General features: G+C 37.8%; 1 protein-coding gene across 1 annotated transcript in view; it reads left to right on the top strand.

The window, feature by feature from the left end:
- LOC123942250 overlaps window positions 1-18,104 on the top strand; it is a gene marked incomplete at its 5' end in the record, with an annotated part of 301,675 nt that overhangs the window by 139,758 nt on the left and 143,813 nt on the right. The window contains 2 exons of the mRNA XM_046006109.1: window positions 1,675-1,757; window positions 13,708-13,832. Coding sequence (XP_045862065.1) covers window positions 1,675-1,757; window positions 13,708-13,832 — 208 coding nt within the window. The remainder of the gene's footprint in view (window positions 1-1,674; window positions 1,758-13,707; window positions 13,833-18,104) is intronic.

Raw genomic sequence — 18,104 nt, 5'->3', positions numbered from 1 at the left:
GCACTCTCAACTCAATAGACTAAACTGCCAGACTTCTCACACAGGGGCAACTGACCCGTCAGACTCTACCTGAAGAAAGACATTTGTTGGTATTTGCCTTCAGTTTGACACCATCAACCAGGAGGAGAGTCAGAAAATACAATGAAACCATCAAAATGCATGAGCCACATAGACCTCAACTGGAGTGAAGAGGCTGTCTGGGTCATCTTTAGGGAGAAAAACTTTTCTAAAGCATGCAGACATGGAGACCAGGTCCTAAAACTTTTACACTATGGAAATCTCATTAAAAAAAAAAAAAAAATCCCAGGGCGCCTGGGTGGCTCAGTGGGTTAAAGCCTCTGCCTTCGGCTCAGGTCATGATCCCAGGGTCCTGGGATCGAGCCCCACATCGGGCTCTCTGCTCCGCAGGGAGCCTGCTTCCTCCTCTCTCTCTGCCTGCCTCTCTGCCTACTTGTGATTTCTCTCTGTCAAATAAATAAAATATTAAAAAAAAAATCCCCAAGTGCAATTCCTAAGGGCCAGGGGATGATAATGTTTAATCCTTGGAGGGGGAAAAGAGGACAAGCAGCAAGACTTTGGCTGCTTATGGTTTAAAAAAAAAAAGAAAAAAAAAAGTTGTTGGGTCAACTTTATGAGATGGATTAATTGGTTGATTTATCATTTAAGAAACAGTATTGGGGCATCTGAGTGACTCAGTCATTTAAGCATCTGCCTTTGGCTCAGGTCATGTCCTGGGCCCAAGTTCAGCGTCAGGCTCTTTGCTCAGCAGGGCATCTGCTCCTCCTTCTCCCTCTGCCGCTCCCCCTGCTTGTGTTTTATAGCTCTCTCTCACTCTATCTCTCAAATAATAATAATAATAATAATAATAATAATAAACGGTATTGTAAGTACAGTATTTCAGGCCCTGTTAGACACTGCAGAAGAAACAAAGATGAACAAGACACATTGCCTGAAATGAGGGTTTGGGTTGTTTTTTGTTTTTTATTTTGTTTTATTTTGCAGAGAATTTTTGATCTGGACAGTGGTTCTCAACTGGGGATGTCCAGGGGACATTTGGTAATGCCTGGAGACATTTTTGGTTGTCAAAATTGTGGAGGGGGTGAAGAGGTGGAAGCTACTGCTGGCATCTAGTGGGTAGAGGCCAGAAATGCTGCTAAACATTTTACAAAACAGGCCAGCCCCCATAACAAAGAATTATCCAGTCCCAAATACCAATAGTGCTGGGACTGAGAAACTGCGGTATAAAATAAATCACACACGATATAGAAAAGATAGCTCAGGTGGAAAATACTGGGTACTGAGACAGAGAACAGAATTTTTTATACCTTGAGACTAAAAAAGGTGCAGAGGAGTCTCTTCGAAAACTCGGAAAAATAGCTGATAAGGGAGAATCCCACCTGGATGTGGGTGGGAAAGTGGATCAGACACAGCTGCTGCTTGTAAATTGCGTCCCCGTGGTGTGGCCGTTGGTAGAGTCCTACTTGAAGTTCATACATGGAGTGAATTAAAATTGTGGAGGATAGAACATCTTAGAGCTTCCTTCTTACAATTCTTTATTTTAGCCCCATTTGTCAGGCTTTATATAAACTCTTAGATTACAATAGTATAAACTTACATATCCTCTGAAGTGAAAATCTGTAATATATTTTTTCCACCTTTTGTTTTTAACCCTAGGAAGCATTTCTAATGAAATTGGTCCCTGCCCTATGGACTGTGATCTCAATCTCTTAAAAGAAGACCATGAATTACACAAGAAGGTAAGATGAAAGCTGTAAATGCTGGCATTTGAAAGACCATGAAAACAGCAGCCCCTGATTATTAACTATGATTTCTTAAAATATATTTACAGGTAGAAAGTAATTTGGTCTTCAAAGCAGGTTTTGAAGTGTGGGGCATGCTAAAGCAGCTGACGTTTGTGAAATCAGTAATGCCAATAAATTTTTATTACATCCGAATCAGACTTCTTTAAGCTATTGAAGACTTCAGTTAAATTAATCAGTCTACAAGACTCTTTCCAGCTTGGGGAGGGTGATTAGAAAATGTGCTGATTATACTGTGTTTTATTTGGCATGATCATGGCTGCCATGAAGTCTGTCCAGAAACTGTCTTGATAAATTTATATAAATTACATAGCCTGGCTTTTCAAATCTCGGTTAATTTTACCAGCATTACTGGACCCAGTTTTTAGATATTCAGCCTTTTTTCAAAATCCATATCTATGTAGAGCAAGTGGCTTTGGGTTGTAAGTATTTAAAGATACTGGTCTGGCTAGAAGATTGAAGTGAAAGAATTGTCCTCCAATCCCTGCTTTTTCTCATACAAATTACTTGAATCATTAATTTTCCACTTTCCTGACTAAATAGGTATAGGTTTATAGAACTAACTTTTTGAAAAGATTTTTTAAAGTTTATTTGAGAGAAAGAGAGAGAGAGCAATAGCACGAGAAGGGGGGCGGGCAGAGACAGAAGCACATCCCTGATGAGCAGGGAGCCTATCCTAGGGCTCAATCTCAGGACCCAGGATCATGACCTGAGCCAAAGGCAGACACTTAAATGACTGAGCCAGCCAGACACCCCTAGAACCAATATTTTGCCTTACACTCAAGACAGACTCTCAAGTCAGTCTTGTTCTCGTCTCTTAAATAGCAGGCCACCATCTACTCAAATAAGTGACTAAATTTTTAATGTCTGAATGACCACTACAGCATTCACAATTACTGTTTCTATCACAGTTCATATTAAAAGAGGAAACTTGGGAATCAAAAGTTTAGTGAAATTTATAATGATGACATTTGAGCTCAGTATTTACTGAGTGCTTGGAAATGACTAGGTTCCGGGAAATGTTCTCAGTCCTCTGCATTAAATAACTCATCTTGTTCTCACAGCCAACTAATGGGACAGACACTACTATTATCATCATTTTCCCTATTTTATAGGTGAGGCAAATAAGGCATGGGAGATGGAGTGAGTTAGCCAAGATAACGTCACTAAGAAGTGCATTGCTGGGCTTTGAATCCAGACTGTTTCTAGATTCCATATTTGTATTCATCATGAATTAATACTTCAAAATATTTGTGAATTATTTTCTCCTTTTAGCTAGGTATACATGGTGTTCTACTTTTTGGATCGTATACTTGAATTTAAGGGCTAGGATAAGGAAATGAACAACTTGCTAGGAAGGGGAAAAGCTCATGTCCTTTTTATACATATTACATATTAAGTACTATTATGTATTATGTACTTTTTTTAAGGTTTATTTATTTATGTCAGAGAGAGGGAGAAGGCCTGAGTAGGGGGAGAGGCCGAGAGAGAGGGCGAAAATCCTCAAGCAGACTCCCACTGAGCATGAGTCCCAGTGTGGGCCTCGATCTCACAACCCTGATATCATGACTTGAGCCAAAATTAAGGGTCAGAAGTTTAACTGACTGGGCCAGCCAGACACCCCATGTATTACTTACTTTTATGTACACTCTTTAGGACACTGAAGAAAGGGTAGGCACACAAGACTCCTGGGGTATTGTGGATCTAATATTAGTCTTCTAAGTCCTCTTCTGACTTTTCATACTAATTGTTGAATTTAAATTTGGGGATTAGAAGAAAAGCTTAAATCGGTAAGGGGAGAAAGCGTACAATCATCCAGAAAAGCTAATATTCTTCCTTGTATTTTCTGGTTTTACATGTTCAATGAAGGAATTCCTTTTCACTTTATTTTTAATATTTTATTTCAAAAATTGTGAGTCAGTTGCTCGGGATATTATGCTCTTCCCTGCGGGTCAGCCACTTTGGGACAGTGTCTTAACTGAATTGCTTCAGGAAGAAGTTTGTTCCTGTCAGGATTATGCCTTAGTGAAGCCATGCTGTGACAAGAGAGCCAGACACACACCTGCCACCCAGAATGAAGTGACTGAGTGATGTGGACAAGGGCAGTTATACCACCTACCAAACCTCAATCGAAGACTCCCGACTCCAACTTAAGTGTTTTCCTTTTTCCCTCATCTTGGCAAGCTTACTGGAGACGAATCTGGGTCTTCCATTGATAAGAAAGAGCTAACCTAGGCAGTTTCCAGGGTGGCTGTGGGCAAATGAGGTTCACATTCAACTTCACAAGGGATGCTTCAGCTTTCCAAATAATACAGGACCAGAGAACAATCAAAATTTGTGGTTCCAAAAGGCCAGCAATGCTAGCTCTCCTCCAGAGGGCAGAAACAGAAGCCTGGGTTGGGAGTTGGTTCCTCAATGTAGGTGAATTCCCTTTAGGTAAATTCTAGGCAGCCAGGGATATCTTGTTTCTCCCTGGGCATTGCTAATGGAAAGCCCGTCTTGAAAAATTCTCTGGTACAAATATCCTATACGAATTCAATCAAGAAAGAGGAGAAAAGATTCTTGCTGGATGGCCTCAGGATTTAGACTGGTTAAATTTGGAGCTATGATTTTTTTTTTTTTGGATGCTAATAACAGCATGGGTGGAATTGAACATGATGTCATGTTTGTTTGCTTTGATAATTCAGATGCACCTGGTGTTTGTTGTTGTTATCTCTGGCTTGTAGTTCTGTGAGCTTATGAACGCAAGCCTCTTAGCAGAGTGCCTCCACCCTAAACCCTCCTTCACTGCCTCCTTTAAAAAAAATGGTGCACCTCGTGGGGCAGGCATTAAAGCGTCCACCACTGCTCCCTTCTGATCTTCCCAGGGCAGTTCAAACACATTTGTAATCCTTGGGATTCAGCCTTTTATTCACCATTTCCTTTCTCTAAGGCTCTCTCTTTTGATGAAACAATCCCCCGGCTCTTCATCTGGCCAGATGGGCAGATGAACAGTGCTTCTTGGAGCTGCGCACAAAGACCCTGTAAGGAGTTTGGGGAAAAAACGTTGCCGCTAAGTGGAGATTCGTTGTTCTAATGCTTTTCCAATACATTGGTGCCACTGGCCTGTGAACTTCAAGCTTCCTTTCCCTGCACAACCTCTCATTGGTCCCATCATAGACGCCCTTCTCCATTAGCTGATTGGGCCATGAAAGGAATTCAGGGTAAAGGGCAAAACCTCTGAACAAGGAGATAGGGACCCTGGGCTTTGTTTCCTATCTTATAATGCAATTTAATGAGTTTATCATGTCATGAGTTGGACAGCTTTGAGATTTAATATAAATATTCCTATAATATTTTCTACTTAACTGCTTCATTGTAATGCTGTAATAAAAGCAAAAGAAAGGACGTGTAGTGTTCCGTGGATCATCTGGGCTATATAGTGCATTGTGCCAGATACTAGTTATATCCTTAATATTCTAAAGGATTTTAAATGTTCTTCACCTCATGCCCAGAAGAATTTTATAGTTATTATCTCCATAGATTCTTATCTCCACAAGAATCTCCACAAGATCTATGTAGGACAAATACTATCTCCATTTTTCAGATTAAAAAGCTTAAACTCAAAGGGATGCCTGGGTGGCTCAGTTGGTTAAGCCGTTGCCTTCGGCTCGGGTCATGATTCCAGCATCCTGGGATTGAATCCCACGTCGGTCTCCTTGCTCGGCAGGGAGCCTGCTTCTCCCTCTGACTCTGCCTGTTACACTGTCTACCTGTGCTCGCGCGCGCTCTCTCTCTGACAAATAAATAAATAAAATCTTTAAAAAAAAAAAAAAGCTTAAACTCATGAACTTTAAATAATCTAAGTTTCCCAAGAAGTGGGAAGACTTGAATGTGTGTCTTCTGACCATCACTTGTCAACCCTTTTCACTACAACACTATGCATTTTAATTTTTCAAAATTCTTTAGAACACTCCTAGCTGTCATTTTGTGTTGTGTTTGAAAGAATGCTTATTCATTGCTTTCTAAACAGTGTTGCATTTTTTAAAGATTTATTTATTTGCGAAAGAGAGAGAAAGAAAGCACAAGCTAGGGAGAGGGGCAGAGGAAGAGGGAGAAGCAGATTCCACATTGAGCAAGGAACCAGTCTTGGCGTTTGATCCCAGAACCCTAAGATCATGAACTGAGCCAAAGGCAAACAGTTAGCCTACTGAGTGGCCCAGGTGCCTCATAAACACTGTTGAATTTGAATGGCAATTCCCACAAGCCAAAGTTTTTGTCCTTGAACTTGAAAATCATATTCTGAATTTTAGCAATTTATATTTCAACACTCGCTGTTGATTTCTGTGATGGATTAGGGAATGAGTAGTCGTACATAAAATATATAAAATGTGATGTTCCAGAACAAATTTTGCACCACCAATCCTTAAAGTATAGATATTCATCTTTCTAAATACATTGCTTTTGGAATAATTTCTTTTTAGTGATGATGTTCTTTGGCTTCAGGGTACAGACAGGATCTATTTTCTGTCTTTCTAATCTTGATGATATCCTAGTTAAAGCATTATTTCTTTCTCAGGTAGAGATTCAGGATATAAATCTGTGGTTGGCAGATTATTTCGATTCCTCTCTGTGAGGAGACACATACCTGGTGCTTACTTGGGAACGTCCCTGCACACACTTACCTTCTTTTTATATTTAAACCTCTTATTTTTGTTCCTTTGGGGGGTCATTTCTTTGGACATAAACTAATTTTCGTGACTTTCTGTCTTCTAAAACATTGATTTGAAAAAAAATATGTTTTAGCACATTAACATAGATATTCTCTAAAGGAAATCCAAAGGTTCAAAAAATATTTGTCATTGGGGCACCTGGGTGGCTCAGTGGGTTAGAGCCTCTGCCTTCAGCTCAGGTCATGATCCCAAGGTCCTGGGATCAAGCCCCACATCGGGCTCTCTGTTCTGTGGGTAGCCTGCTTCCTCCTCTCTCTCTATGCCTGCCTCTCTGCCTACTTGTGATCTCTGTCTGTCAAGCAAATAAATAAAATCTTTAAAAAAAAAAATTTGTCATTTTTAGAATTCATGGGTGTTTTTCTTTGTGATGTAACAACCAGAGGTAAAGCTCACTGTTGTTATTGCGATAGAAGTACTTAATGAAATGACCTCTACTATGTATTTCTTGAATTTCAACTGTGTGGTTATTACCATGTTAGATAGATGCAGAAAAATTTATTACCACCCACTTCCACTGGATGTAGTTGAACAACCTAGATACATATTCACAGATTAACCAAATAAAAAGCAATTTAATGGATTCTATCATGAAAAGTCTATACTTTACCAAACAGGAACTTTGGTGGGTACACCAAATCTATGGTATGGTTCTTAGTGGTTCTTTCAGCTTTCTATCAAGTGAAGTGAATAAAATGTCTAAGCAATTCATAATGACATTCCTTTAAATCTAAAATGTAAATAGTTACAAAACATCTTTTAAACAGTCTAGTAAGGTATGCAAATCAAATATATTTAATTAGGACACTCCAAAACATATTTTTAAAAGTATGTTGTCATTCTTTAACTTACTCAAGGAATGGAGTAATAAAAAATACTAACACTAAATAATCTTATTAAAAATACCATTATTGGGCATCTGGGTGGCTCAGTTGGTTAAGCGACTGCCTTTGACTCAAGATCCTGGAGTCTCAGGATTGAGTACCTCATCGGGGCTCCCTGCTTGGCAGGGAGTCAGCTTCTCCTGCTGACCTCTCTCCTCTCATGCTCTTCCTTTCTCATTCTCTCTCTCAAATAAATAAATAAAATCTTTAAAAAAATACCATTATTGACACAGAAGTCATAGAGGCTAAGAAAGATAAAGAAGCCCACAATTATTTATTTGTTTGTTTGTTTATTTATTTGTTTATTTTAGAGGGATTGGTTTCTCCTTTTAAAAAAATATTGAGGTGTAATTGACATAGCATATTATAATTAGATTCAGGTGACAACATAGTGATTTGACATTTGCAATGGTCACCACAGCAAGTCTTAGTCACCATCTCACCAAATGAAGTTGCTAAAACATTATTAACTATATTCCCCATGCTGTACATTAATCCCTATGACTTAGTTATTTTATAACTGAAAGTTTGTACTTTTTAATCCCTTTGTCTATTTCACTCACCACCACCCACACACTGGCAACCTACTATCTGTTCTCTGTATCTATGAGTATGGGTTTTGCTTTGTTTTTTTTTGTTTGCTTTCTCTTTTCTTTTCATTTTTTTTTTTTTTTTGGATTCAACCTGTAAGTGAAATCGGTGCACTGTTTGTCTTTCCCTGTCTGATTTATTTCACTAAGCATAATACCATGAAGGTATTGTTGTTGTAAGTGGCAATGATTTCATTCTTTTTCATGGCTGAGTAATATTCTGTTATAGTTATATATATGTTATATATATAACTTCTTTATTTCTTCATATATATAATATATATGAATACAATATATAATATATTCTGGTATATATATTTCTTTATTCATTGATCCATCGACGGACACTTAAGTTGTTTCCATATCTTCGCTATTGTAAATAAAGCTGCAATGAACATAGGGGTACACATATCTTTTCAAATTTAGTATTTTTGTTTTCTTCAGATACATATCCTGTAGACGAATTGCTGGATTATATGATACTTATTTATTTATTTATTTATTTATAGGGAGGTAGAGAGAGAGCAAGAGGTGGGGGCAGGGGCAGAAGGAGAGGGAGAGAAAGACAGACTCGTAAGCAGGTTCTACACTCAGTGTGGAGCCAGACACAGTGTTCAATCTCATAACCCTGAGATCATGACTTGAGCCAAAAACAAGAGTCAGACACTTAACTGACCAAGCCACTCAGGTGCCCCAAATAACTCTATTTTTAATTTTTTGGAGAAGCTTTATATTTTTTTGTATAGTGACTGCAGCAGTTTACATTTCCAATAATGCATGAGGGTTTACCTTTCTTCACATACTGCCAACACTTGTTTCTTGTTTTATTTTGTTATTTTGAGAATTGTCATTCTGACAGGTATATGGTAAATCTCCTCGTGATGCATTTCCCTGTTGATGAGTGATTTTGAGCATCTCTTCATGTATCTGTTGCCCATCTATATATATCTTCTTTGGAAAAATATCTATTCAGATCTGCTGCCCATCTTTTAATTGAATTTGTACTGTTGTTATTGATTTATATAGATTCTTTTTATATTTTGGATTCAGCCCCTTATCAGATATATAATTTATAAATATCTTCTCCCATTTAGTAGGTTGCTTTTTCATTTTGTTGATTGTTTCCTACTCTGTGCAGAAACACTTTTAGGTTAAGGTAGTGTCATTTGTCTATTTTTTCTCTGTTTCTCTTGTTTTTGGAGTCAGATCCAAAAAAGAAAAAAAAAAAAGAACATTGCTAAGAACACTGTCAAGGCACTTATCATCTATGTTTTTCCTAAGAGTTTTATGGTTTCAGATCTCACATTCCAGTCTTTAATCCACTTTGAGTTAATTTTTGCATGGGGAGTGGTCCAGTTTCCATCTTCTGCATGTAGTTATTAATTTTTCACAAAACCATTTATTCAAGAGATCATTCTGTCCTCATCATATATTCTTGACTTCTTTGTTGTAATTTGACTGACTACATATGGGCGCATTTATATCTGGGCTATTTTGTTCTATTGATCCAATGTCTGTTGTTATGGCAATATCATACTGTTTTACTTACTATATGTTTGTAGTATACTCTAAAATCAGGGGGTATGATAACTCTGGCTTTGTTCTTTCTTCTCAAAATTGTTATACATGTCTGGGGTCCTTTGTGGTAATATGCAAATTTTAGAATTATTTGTTCTAGTTGTGTGAAAAATGTCATTATAATTTTAATAGGGATTGCATTGAATCTATAAACTTTGGATAGTATGGACATTTTAACAATATTTGTTCTTCCAGTCTAGGAGCATGGAATATCTTTCCATTTATTTGTGTCATTTTTAATTTTTCATCAATGTCTTATAGTTTATACTGTACAGACAGTATATAGAAGTGTCTCTCTTTCTCTTTTGATGTGTTCAGACATTCTGTCTTTTGATTGGAGAAGTTAGTCCATTTACATTCAAAGTAATTATTGATAGGTATGTATTTGGTACCATTTTGTTCATTATTTTCTGGCTGTACTTGTAGTTCTTCTCTATTCCTTTCTTCTCTTTCTCATTTCCTTTGTCATTTGATAACTTTCTGTAGTGTTAAGTTTAAACTCCTTTCTCATTTTCTTTTCTGTATTTATTTTATGTTTTCACTTTGTTGTTATCAGGAAATTTATATATATCACACTAAGTATATAACCCTCTATTTTGTTGATAGCAGCTTAAATTTGAAGATACTCCCAAACTCTACATTTTTACTGCCTCTCCCAACATTTTATGTTTTTGTTGTCACTTTTACTATATTTTTATTTTATGCAATTTCTATTTATTTATTTATTTATTTATTTATTTATCAGAGAGAGAGAGAGCAAGAGCAAGCACAGGCAGACAGAGTGGTAGGCAGAGACAGAGAGAGAAGCAGGCTCCCCGCCGAGCACAGAGCCTGATGTGGGACTCGATCCCAGGACGCTGGGATCATGGCCTGAGCCGAAGGCAGCCGCTTAACCAACTGAGCCACCCAGGCATCCCTATTTTATACAATTTCTTAAAAAATTATTGTAGTTTTAGTTGATTTTACAACTTCTGTCTTTTAATCTTCTTAGTTTAGGAGTGATTAATCTCCTATCTTTACCACATATTTACCTTTTCTAGTGATAGTTTTACTTCCATATATATTCTTGTTGTTAATTAATGCCATTTCTTTTCAGCTTAAAGGAGTGCCTTTGACATTTCTGATAAGGCCAGTTTAGTTGTGATAAAGTACTTTAGCTTTTGCTTATCTGAAAAACTCTTCATCACTTCTTCAAAACTGAATGATAATCTTGCTAGGTAGGGTATTCTTGGTTGGAATTTTTTTCCCTTGAGCACTTTGAATAGTCATGCCCTCCATTCTAGCTTTCAAAGTTTTTACTGAAAAAACATCCTGATAGTTTTGTGGAGTTGCCCTTGTAAATATCAATTTAGTTTTCTCTTCCTGCTTTTGAAATTCTTTCTTTATCTTTAACTTTGGTATTTTAATTATAATGCATCTTGGTGTGGTTCTCTTTGGGTCCATTTTATTTGGAAATTTTGGGATCCCTGGATCTGGGTGTTTGTTTCCTTCCCTAGCTTAAGGAAGTTTTCAGTCATTATTTCTTTATATAAGTTTTCTTCCCCTTTCTTTCTCTCTTCCACTTCCAGGACCCCTATGTTGTGAATATTATTCTGCTTGATGTTGTCCAAGAGGTTCCTTAATTATACCGATTGTTAAAAATGTCTTTCTTTTTGCTACTCCATCTGTGTGAGTTGAATTGTTTCTTTTCCAGCTCCCTAACTCATTCTTCTAGTTCATCCAGTTTGCTATTCAGTCCCTCTAGTGTATTTTTCACTTCAGTTCAGCATTCTTTTTCTCTGTGAGTTTTGCTTGGTACTTTGCTGTTTCCTCTCATTGTTGAAATTCTCACTGTGTTCATCCATTCTCCAGAGTTCAGTGAGCATCTTTATGACTATTACTTTGAATTCTTTGTCAGGTGGGTTACTTATGTCTGCCTCATTGAGGTCTTTTACTGTGGTTTTTGTCTTTTTCTTTTGTTTAGAACACATTTCTCTGTTTCATTTTTTTGCTTGACTCTCTGTTTGTCCCTATGTATTGGGTGAAACAGCTACCTCTCTCAGTCTTGAAGGAATGGCCTTGTGTAGGTGATAATCCTTCTCACTCAACCTTGCCGAAGCTCTTGGTTATCTCCAGGATATGGTTACCTCCAATAAATTGCCTGATTTATTTTGATATGCCCTTACTGTTGAGGGTATGCCAGAACCTATAAGTGAGATAATCTCATTTAGTACTTCTTCTTGGGCTAATTGGAAGCCAGACCCTCAGGCAAAGGCTTTAAAAGTATGTAAGTATATATAGTACTGTGTGGCCACAGTCATAATCTGTGCTGGCCTCCAGACCAGGAGATACGGAGGTGTTCCCTGGATAGTAATTGCAAAACATCATGGCCCCAGACAACTGTAGAACTCTGTTTTGGAATTTTTATCAAGCTGTAGTGAGGCTAAGCTGGTGGGCAAGGGTGGTGTCTCCATGCTTATTTTCCCTGAAGGTGCCTCCTTAGCCTCTATGTGTGGGAAACCTAAAGCTTATCCTCCAAGCTGAAACTCCAGGCTAAGCAAATAGGCTTTTTCACAGGAAGACCTGGGTGGTGTTTCAGTCCGCTGAGGGTGCAATGCCCTGGTGATGGTGGTCTAGCAAGAATAAACAGTAGTTTAAATTAATGGCTGTCATAATTGGATTTTGTAATCAAATCAGTCAAGTTCATATTAAAAGAAGTAGCCTTGGGGAACCTGGATGTCTCAATCAGTTAAGTGTAGCACTCTTGGTTTTGGTTTAGGTCATGATCTCGGGACTCTGGGATTTGAGCCCTGCACCAGGCTCTGTACTTAGTACAGAGTCTGCTTATCCTTGTCCTCGTCTCTCTGCTCCTCCCCTGCTATCTCTCTCTTTCTTTCAATTAAGTAAGAAAGTAAGTAAGTAAGTAAATAAAGAAATAAATAAGTAAAAAGGGGGAAAAAAGTAGTCTTGTTGACTTCACTAGAGATTTGATGACATATCTTTTTCACTTAAGTTTCATTCTGTTTCTCCTGGTTACTGCAACATTTTGCAATTGCAAAATAGTTTGACCCTGAAGTTGTGCTAAAACTTGTATGAGTTGATATCAAAGAATGTCAGGTAACTGTCCTCTTACAAATGGTAACTAAATACATTTGAGAAGAGTTTAAAGAAAAACAAAACAGGAAAAGTTTTAATAGAAGTATTAGCTATTACTAATAAATGTAGGTATAACTAACATTTATGCCTACATGTAGGCATAACTAATATTTATGCTAGTTATGCCTACTTTCCTTTTTTCCATAAGCTACTGATTTTCAAATGAATTTTTACTGGCAACATTTTGCCATAAAATCTTACAAAATACCCTAATATATAAATCGATGGAAGTTGAACTGTTTTGGGAATAAGGAAGGAAGGGCCCAAATAGGTTGACTGCTCCCACTCCCTACTCCTCATCATCATGGGGCTCCTAAGAATCCTTGGTTAAATGATAGGGCTCATTTTCTCCAATGAGACAAAGTGTTTGCTAGATGCATCATCATGGGTCCTATGATTCACTGAAGTTTACTAAATTAGCTCCCGTAAACATTGTATGGTCCTGAGTTTAAATATGTTGTTGAAAGTCACAAGCTATGGAACTAAGAAGCTGTTAGTGGCAAGGCTAGAATGAAGTTGCCCACTGAAGCAGAGAGCAGAGAAGGAGAAAGACTGAGTCCTAGTGTCCTTTGATTCCTCAGCTACTTCCCTCATCCGTAGGCTGATTGTTCAAACTTTCTTTCAAATTCTTTTTTGCTGAAAGCAGTTTATAATACATTTTCTTTATTTGCAACCAGTAGTTCTGACAATACAAATATCACGACCTTGGTTATATATTTTTTTAATTCCAACAACATTTATAGAGACTATTCCATGTGAAATAATGCAAAATCCAACACAACAGTCTGCCGGTAGAGACATATTGATTCAATGAGAGAACGTGGAATGTAAAACAATCATTTCAATGCAACAACCATGGCTAGCTATACTTCTAGATGATCAATGATTCTACAAGGCATTCTGGAGAAAGTGTCACTGAAACCAGGTAAATCTTTTATCTGATATCTGCTAAAATACTTTATTTTTTTGTTTCCTTAATTTCTTGGATAAGGGAGAAAGTCTGATCGATCACTCAGTGAAGGAAAAATCAGCTGCTTGGAGAACTACAGAAATTGAGGATTATTCGGAGGATTTATCTTACTTGGAGGAACTGGAGAAGCACAGATTTTCAGTTTGGTAAGTAACTTTGTCTTTCTATCTTCACATTTAAATTCATTGGATTAAACAAATCCTTATTCATCATATTCTTTTATTATTCATTTACTCATCAATTATTGATTGCATGTCTATTACAGGCTTTATGACATGTACCCTGACTTGGGAAAGCTCATAGTCCAATAAAGTATATGGATGCTTAAAAACATTAATGTGATATGATAGTGATATTTGAAAAAATGCACAAAGTGCTACACACAGAGAGAAGTTGATGGCCAAGTTTTCTTGAGAATGAAAAAGTGTTCTCATAAAAAGTTTGAGCCAAATCTTGGGGACAGGAATGCTGTGGAAAAGTGGTGACAGTTTATTGTGGGCACCATCTGGAGTTGGAATTGGGAGGGTGGCTGGGGTGGAAATGTGCTGTAAACCTTAGTTCTCTTAAGATTCAAGCAGATGATAGTTATTGCTCTCTGACAGGTGTATCTGTCTCTGCAAGCATACATGTAATAAATATTTTTTAAAAATGCATAAAAGAGTGAGAAATGGAGTCTCTTAGAAGTAATGATTATAAGATTGTGCCATGGTGAGATTCATCAATGATGGGGAAATGAACACAAGTGACAATGTGACACATGGAGCAACCCAGGAAAGAAGAGACCAAGAAGCTATATTCAAAGTCATCCATTCCAGACCACTGCCTCCCTGCCTACCTCAAGATCCTTGCCCTGAATGGTTTCCCCAATGAGCAATTACCTACCTTGTGACTAGGTTCCAAACATGTTCTCTTATTCATTCTTCCATCCTGGAACCACCACTGGGAAGACATAGTATCAGCTTAAATTTCATTTATCCAGTCACAGTTTTAATAAGTTCTACTCGCTTTAGTTAAATTTCAAAGTTTAAGTATTTTTCACCAATGCTTTCCTGAAGCAACTGAAATGGGGCTCCAGGCTAACTAATGAGTTACGCTCTGAATCAAGAGATGGAAGCCTGTGCTTCAGAAACATCATGTGGGAATGAGAGCCAAGAAGCCCAGAAGATGAAACACATGCATACTTCTTCTAGAAAGAAAAATAATATACAAGAAATGCTCTAAGTCTAGACTAGGGATTGGCAAGTACAGGTCCCAAGAAAATTCTGTTCTCCATCTGTTTTTTGTAAAAAAAATGAAAACGAACACACAAAAACTGGAACTGAGGCTTAGCAGTTTGGTTACATAATGTCTTTGACTGTTTTTTCTGTACAATAACAGAATTGAGCAGTTAACCCATAAAGTCTAGAATATTTACTATCTAGCTCTTTACCAAAAAAGTTTTTCACTTGCTCTACACTGACATAGATATTTCTCTGTTGTTCACTCATGACATGCACAAAATTTTAAAGATATTTTTATGGTTGGGACGCCTGGATGGCTCCTTTGGTTAAGCTCCTGACTCTGGCTTGACTCATGATGTTGGGGTCTTGGAATGGAGCCCTGCATTGGGCTCAGCAGGGAGTTTACTTTCCCTCCCCCCGCTTATCCCTAGTCGTGCTCTCTTTCTCTGTCTTATATGGGTAAATAAAATCTTTTTATAAAAAAAGGTATTTTGGGGCGCCTGGGTGGCTCAGTGGGTTAAGCCTCTGCCTTCGGCTCAAGTCATGATCTCAGGGTCCTGGGACCGAGTCTCTTGTCGGGCTCTCTGCTCAGCAGGAAGTCTGCTTCCCACCCCTCCCACCTGCCTTTCTGCCTACTTGTGATCTCTCTCTCTCTCTCTCTCTGTCAAATAAATAAATAAAATCTTTTTAAAAAGGACTCATCCCAGTTTAAATTAATCTTTTAGAGTTATTTCATTTATTTATGATTTATATTTTTTTCACTAAATGGAAGCTGTAGGCTGGAGAGAACTTCTCTTACCTGGTTGCTTCTGGGTGTCTAGGCCCTGGTTCTAGAATGCCTGGTTTATAACAGTCAATCAGTAAATATTTACTGAATGAGGGAAGAAAAGGACAAATGAGTGATCTGTCAGCTTCTCTCTCTCTCCCATCACCCTTGGTTGTCATACCTATTTATTTACTTTCAGTCTCTCCCTTCTTTGAAATCACTACCATTAAAAAAGAAAGAAGTAATATAGGATAATTAACCACTATGAACATTTCTTTTCAAACCAGGATTGAGGATATGGGGGCTGCCGAGACTTCTATAAACTTGTGTTTTAACTGCTCTGAGATACAATCTGAACAATTTCCTTGATGTTTTATTAGAGCTGGTAAATCATTTATTGGTGCAGCCTTTACCTAAATCCTCTCCAAATCCCCATAAAATGCATTTAACACAGAATACTGTAGGACCCAGCTTCAAAGATATATGTGACATTGGGGGAGAAGTATTTGCTTCAGTGTAGCAAGTTTGAATGTATGCATTTTCTTTCTCTATTTCCTATATGACCTATCTCACCACGTTTCTAACTTTCCCCTGTGCCTCATTGTAACATGCCAATTTGGATAAATTTGGTAGATTGCTAAGGCTTCAGCCAATCACAGCTTCCAATGTTTTAAAAAAATGTATAGGACCTTTAGCTAGTCAAATGTAAGTTTATTTTGTTTATAACTGTCAATATATTTTTTTAAAGTTTCCAAAATGTTAAACTGTTAAATTTTCTCAACCAGATACATGCTGGTGTGATGGGATGATGGTCTTTTGCTTATATTTTGAGATACATGATCTATCCATGGTATCCCTCCATACTTTTGTAGTACAAGACTTATTTCCAACATCAATCATTTGGATGCACAGTGGTTGGTTCTGTTCTATGTTGCCATAACACCCTGCACATTTTCTTTGTGCTCCTTTGCCCACAGTGAGGTGTTCCATAGTCCCTTTCTTTCATTAGACTGGACTTTCAATAAATTTCTCAGGGATAGAAATTAAGTCTTTCATGTTCTTTCTGGTCTGGCCACAATGATTGATAAATTGCAAGTACTTTAATAAACATTTATTGGATTAATACATGAAAAACAAGAGGAAAATAAGAATATTGGCATTCCTGGGGCACCTGGGTGGCTCCGTTGGTTAAGCGTCAGAGTCTTGGTTTTGGTTCAGGCCATGATCTCAGGGTCTTGAGATTGAGTTGCAAGTCTGGCTTTATGCTCAGTGTGCAAAGTCTGCTTGAGATTCTTTCCTTCTCCCTCTGCCCCTACCCGCCCCCCCCCCCTTGAGCATAAGAGCTCTCAAGTGTGGGCTGTCTGTCTCTTTCTCTCTAAAATAAATAAATCAGTCTTTAAAAAAAGAAAGAAAGAAATGATTTTAGAAATTACAAGTACAACTGAGACTGTGTTGGGATACAATTATATGCATCCATGAGAACATGCATTTCTGTTCAGTTCAAAAAATATATTGTCCACTAGGAACTTTATTTTTCATTTCATTTCAATTAATTATTTTTTTAATTTGTTGATTGATTTTGAGAGAGAGCGAGAGAGAGATAGCATGAATGGGGAGGAGAGGCAGAGGGAGAGAAAGAAACTTAAGCAGGTTCCACGCCCAGTGCAGAGCCCAAGATGTGGCTCAGTCTCAGGGCCCGGAGATCATGACCTGAGCCAACATCAAGAATTGCAAGAGTCAGGAGCTTAAGTGACCGAGCCCCACAGGCATCCCTCAGAGCCTTTTTTTGAAATTTATTTTCCTATGAGGGAAAAGATTTCAATGAGAAAGTTTACAATGTCTGTTCAGTTAATTACATAAATGACCACTCATTTGCCTGTGTAGACAGAGCAGTGGAATCTCATTGCCTATAGAGTGAATCAGATTTCCCTGGGTCCTGATGTAGTACCTTAATCTCGGCATAGTGACTTCTTCACAGAAGTAAACCAGATTATGTGTTAAATTCCCCTGGAAGTTAGTGCTAACGACTGCTTCAAGGCAGTGGTTGAAAGAAATTCACATAGTTTTCAGAGGTACCTGACTCCCAAGGGGAGAAGGTTCGGTAACAAGACAATCTAAAAATGTTTCCATTACTATTCAAATACAACTGGGTGGGTAAGTGACCAGAGAATCACATACTTCTAGAGCAGGAAGGGGGCTTGGGGATTATTTAGTTCAGACCTGTCTGTTTATACAAGTATAAAGCTGAGACCTAGAGACGTTAAGTGACTTGCCTTAGGTCATGCAGCTCGTAAGTAATGGAAATGGGACTAGAACCCACTTCGTTTCCATCTTAATCCAGTCCGAATTATAAAAAATAAATTCTCCCTAGGACTCTGCCAGTTATTTTATAGTTTCCTGTTTTTATCAATGGCAAGGTGCTGTGATATTTA

This window comes from Meles meles, chromosome 5 (assembly GCF_922984935.1).
Source record: "Meles meles chromosome 5, mMelMel3.1 paternal haplotype, whole genome shotgun sequence".
Classification (NCBI taxonomy): Eukaryota; Metazoa; Chordata; class Mammalia; order Carnivora; family Mustelidae; genus Meles; species Meles meles.
This window is presented reverse-complemented; position numbering and strand designations above follow the sequence as displayed.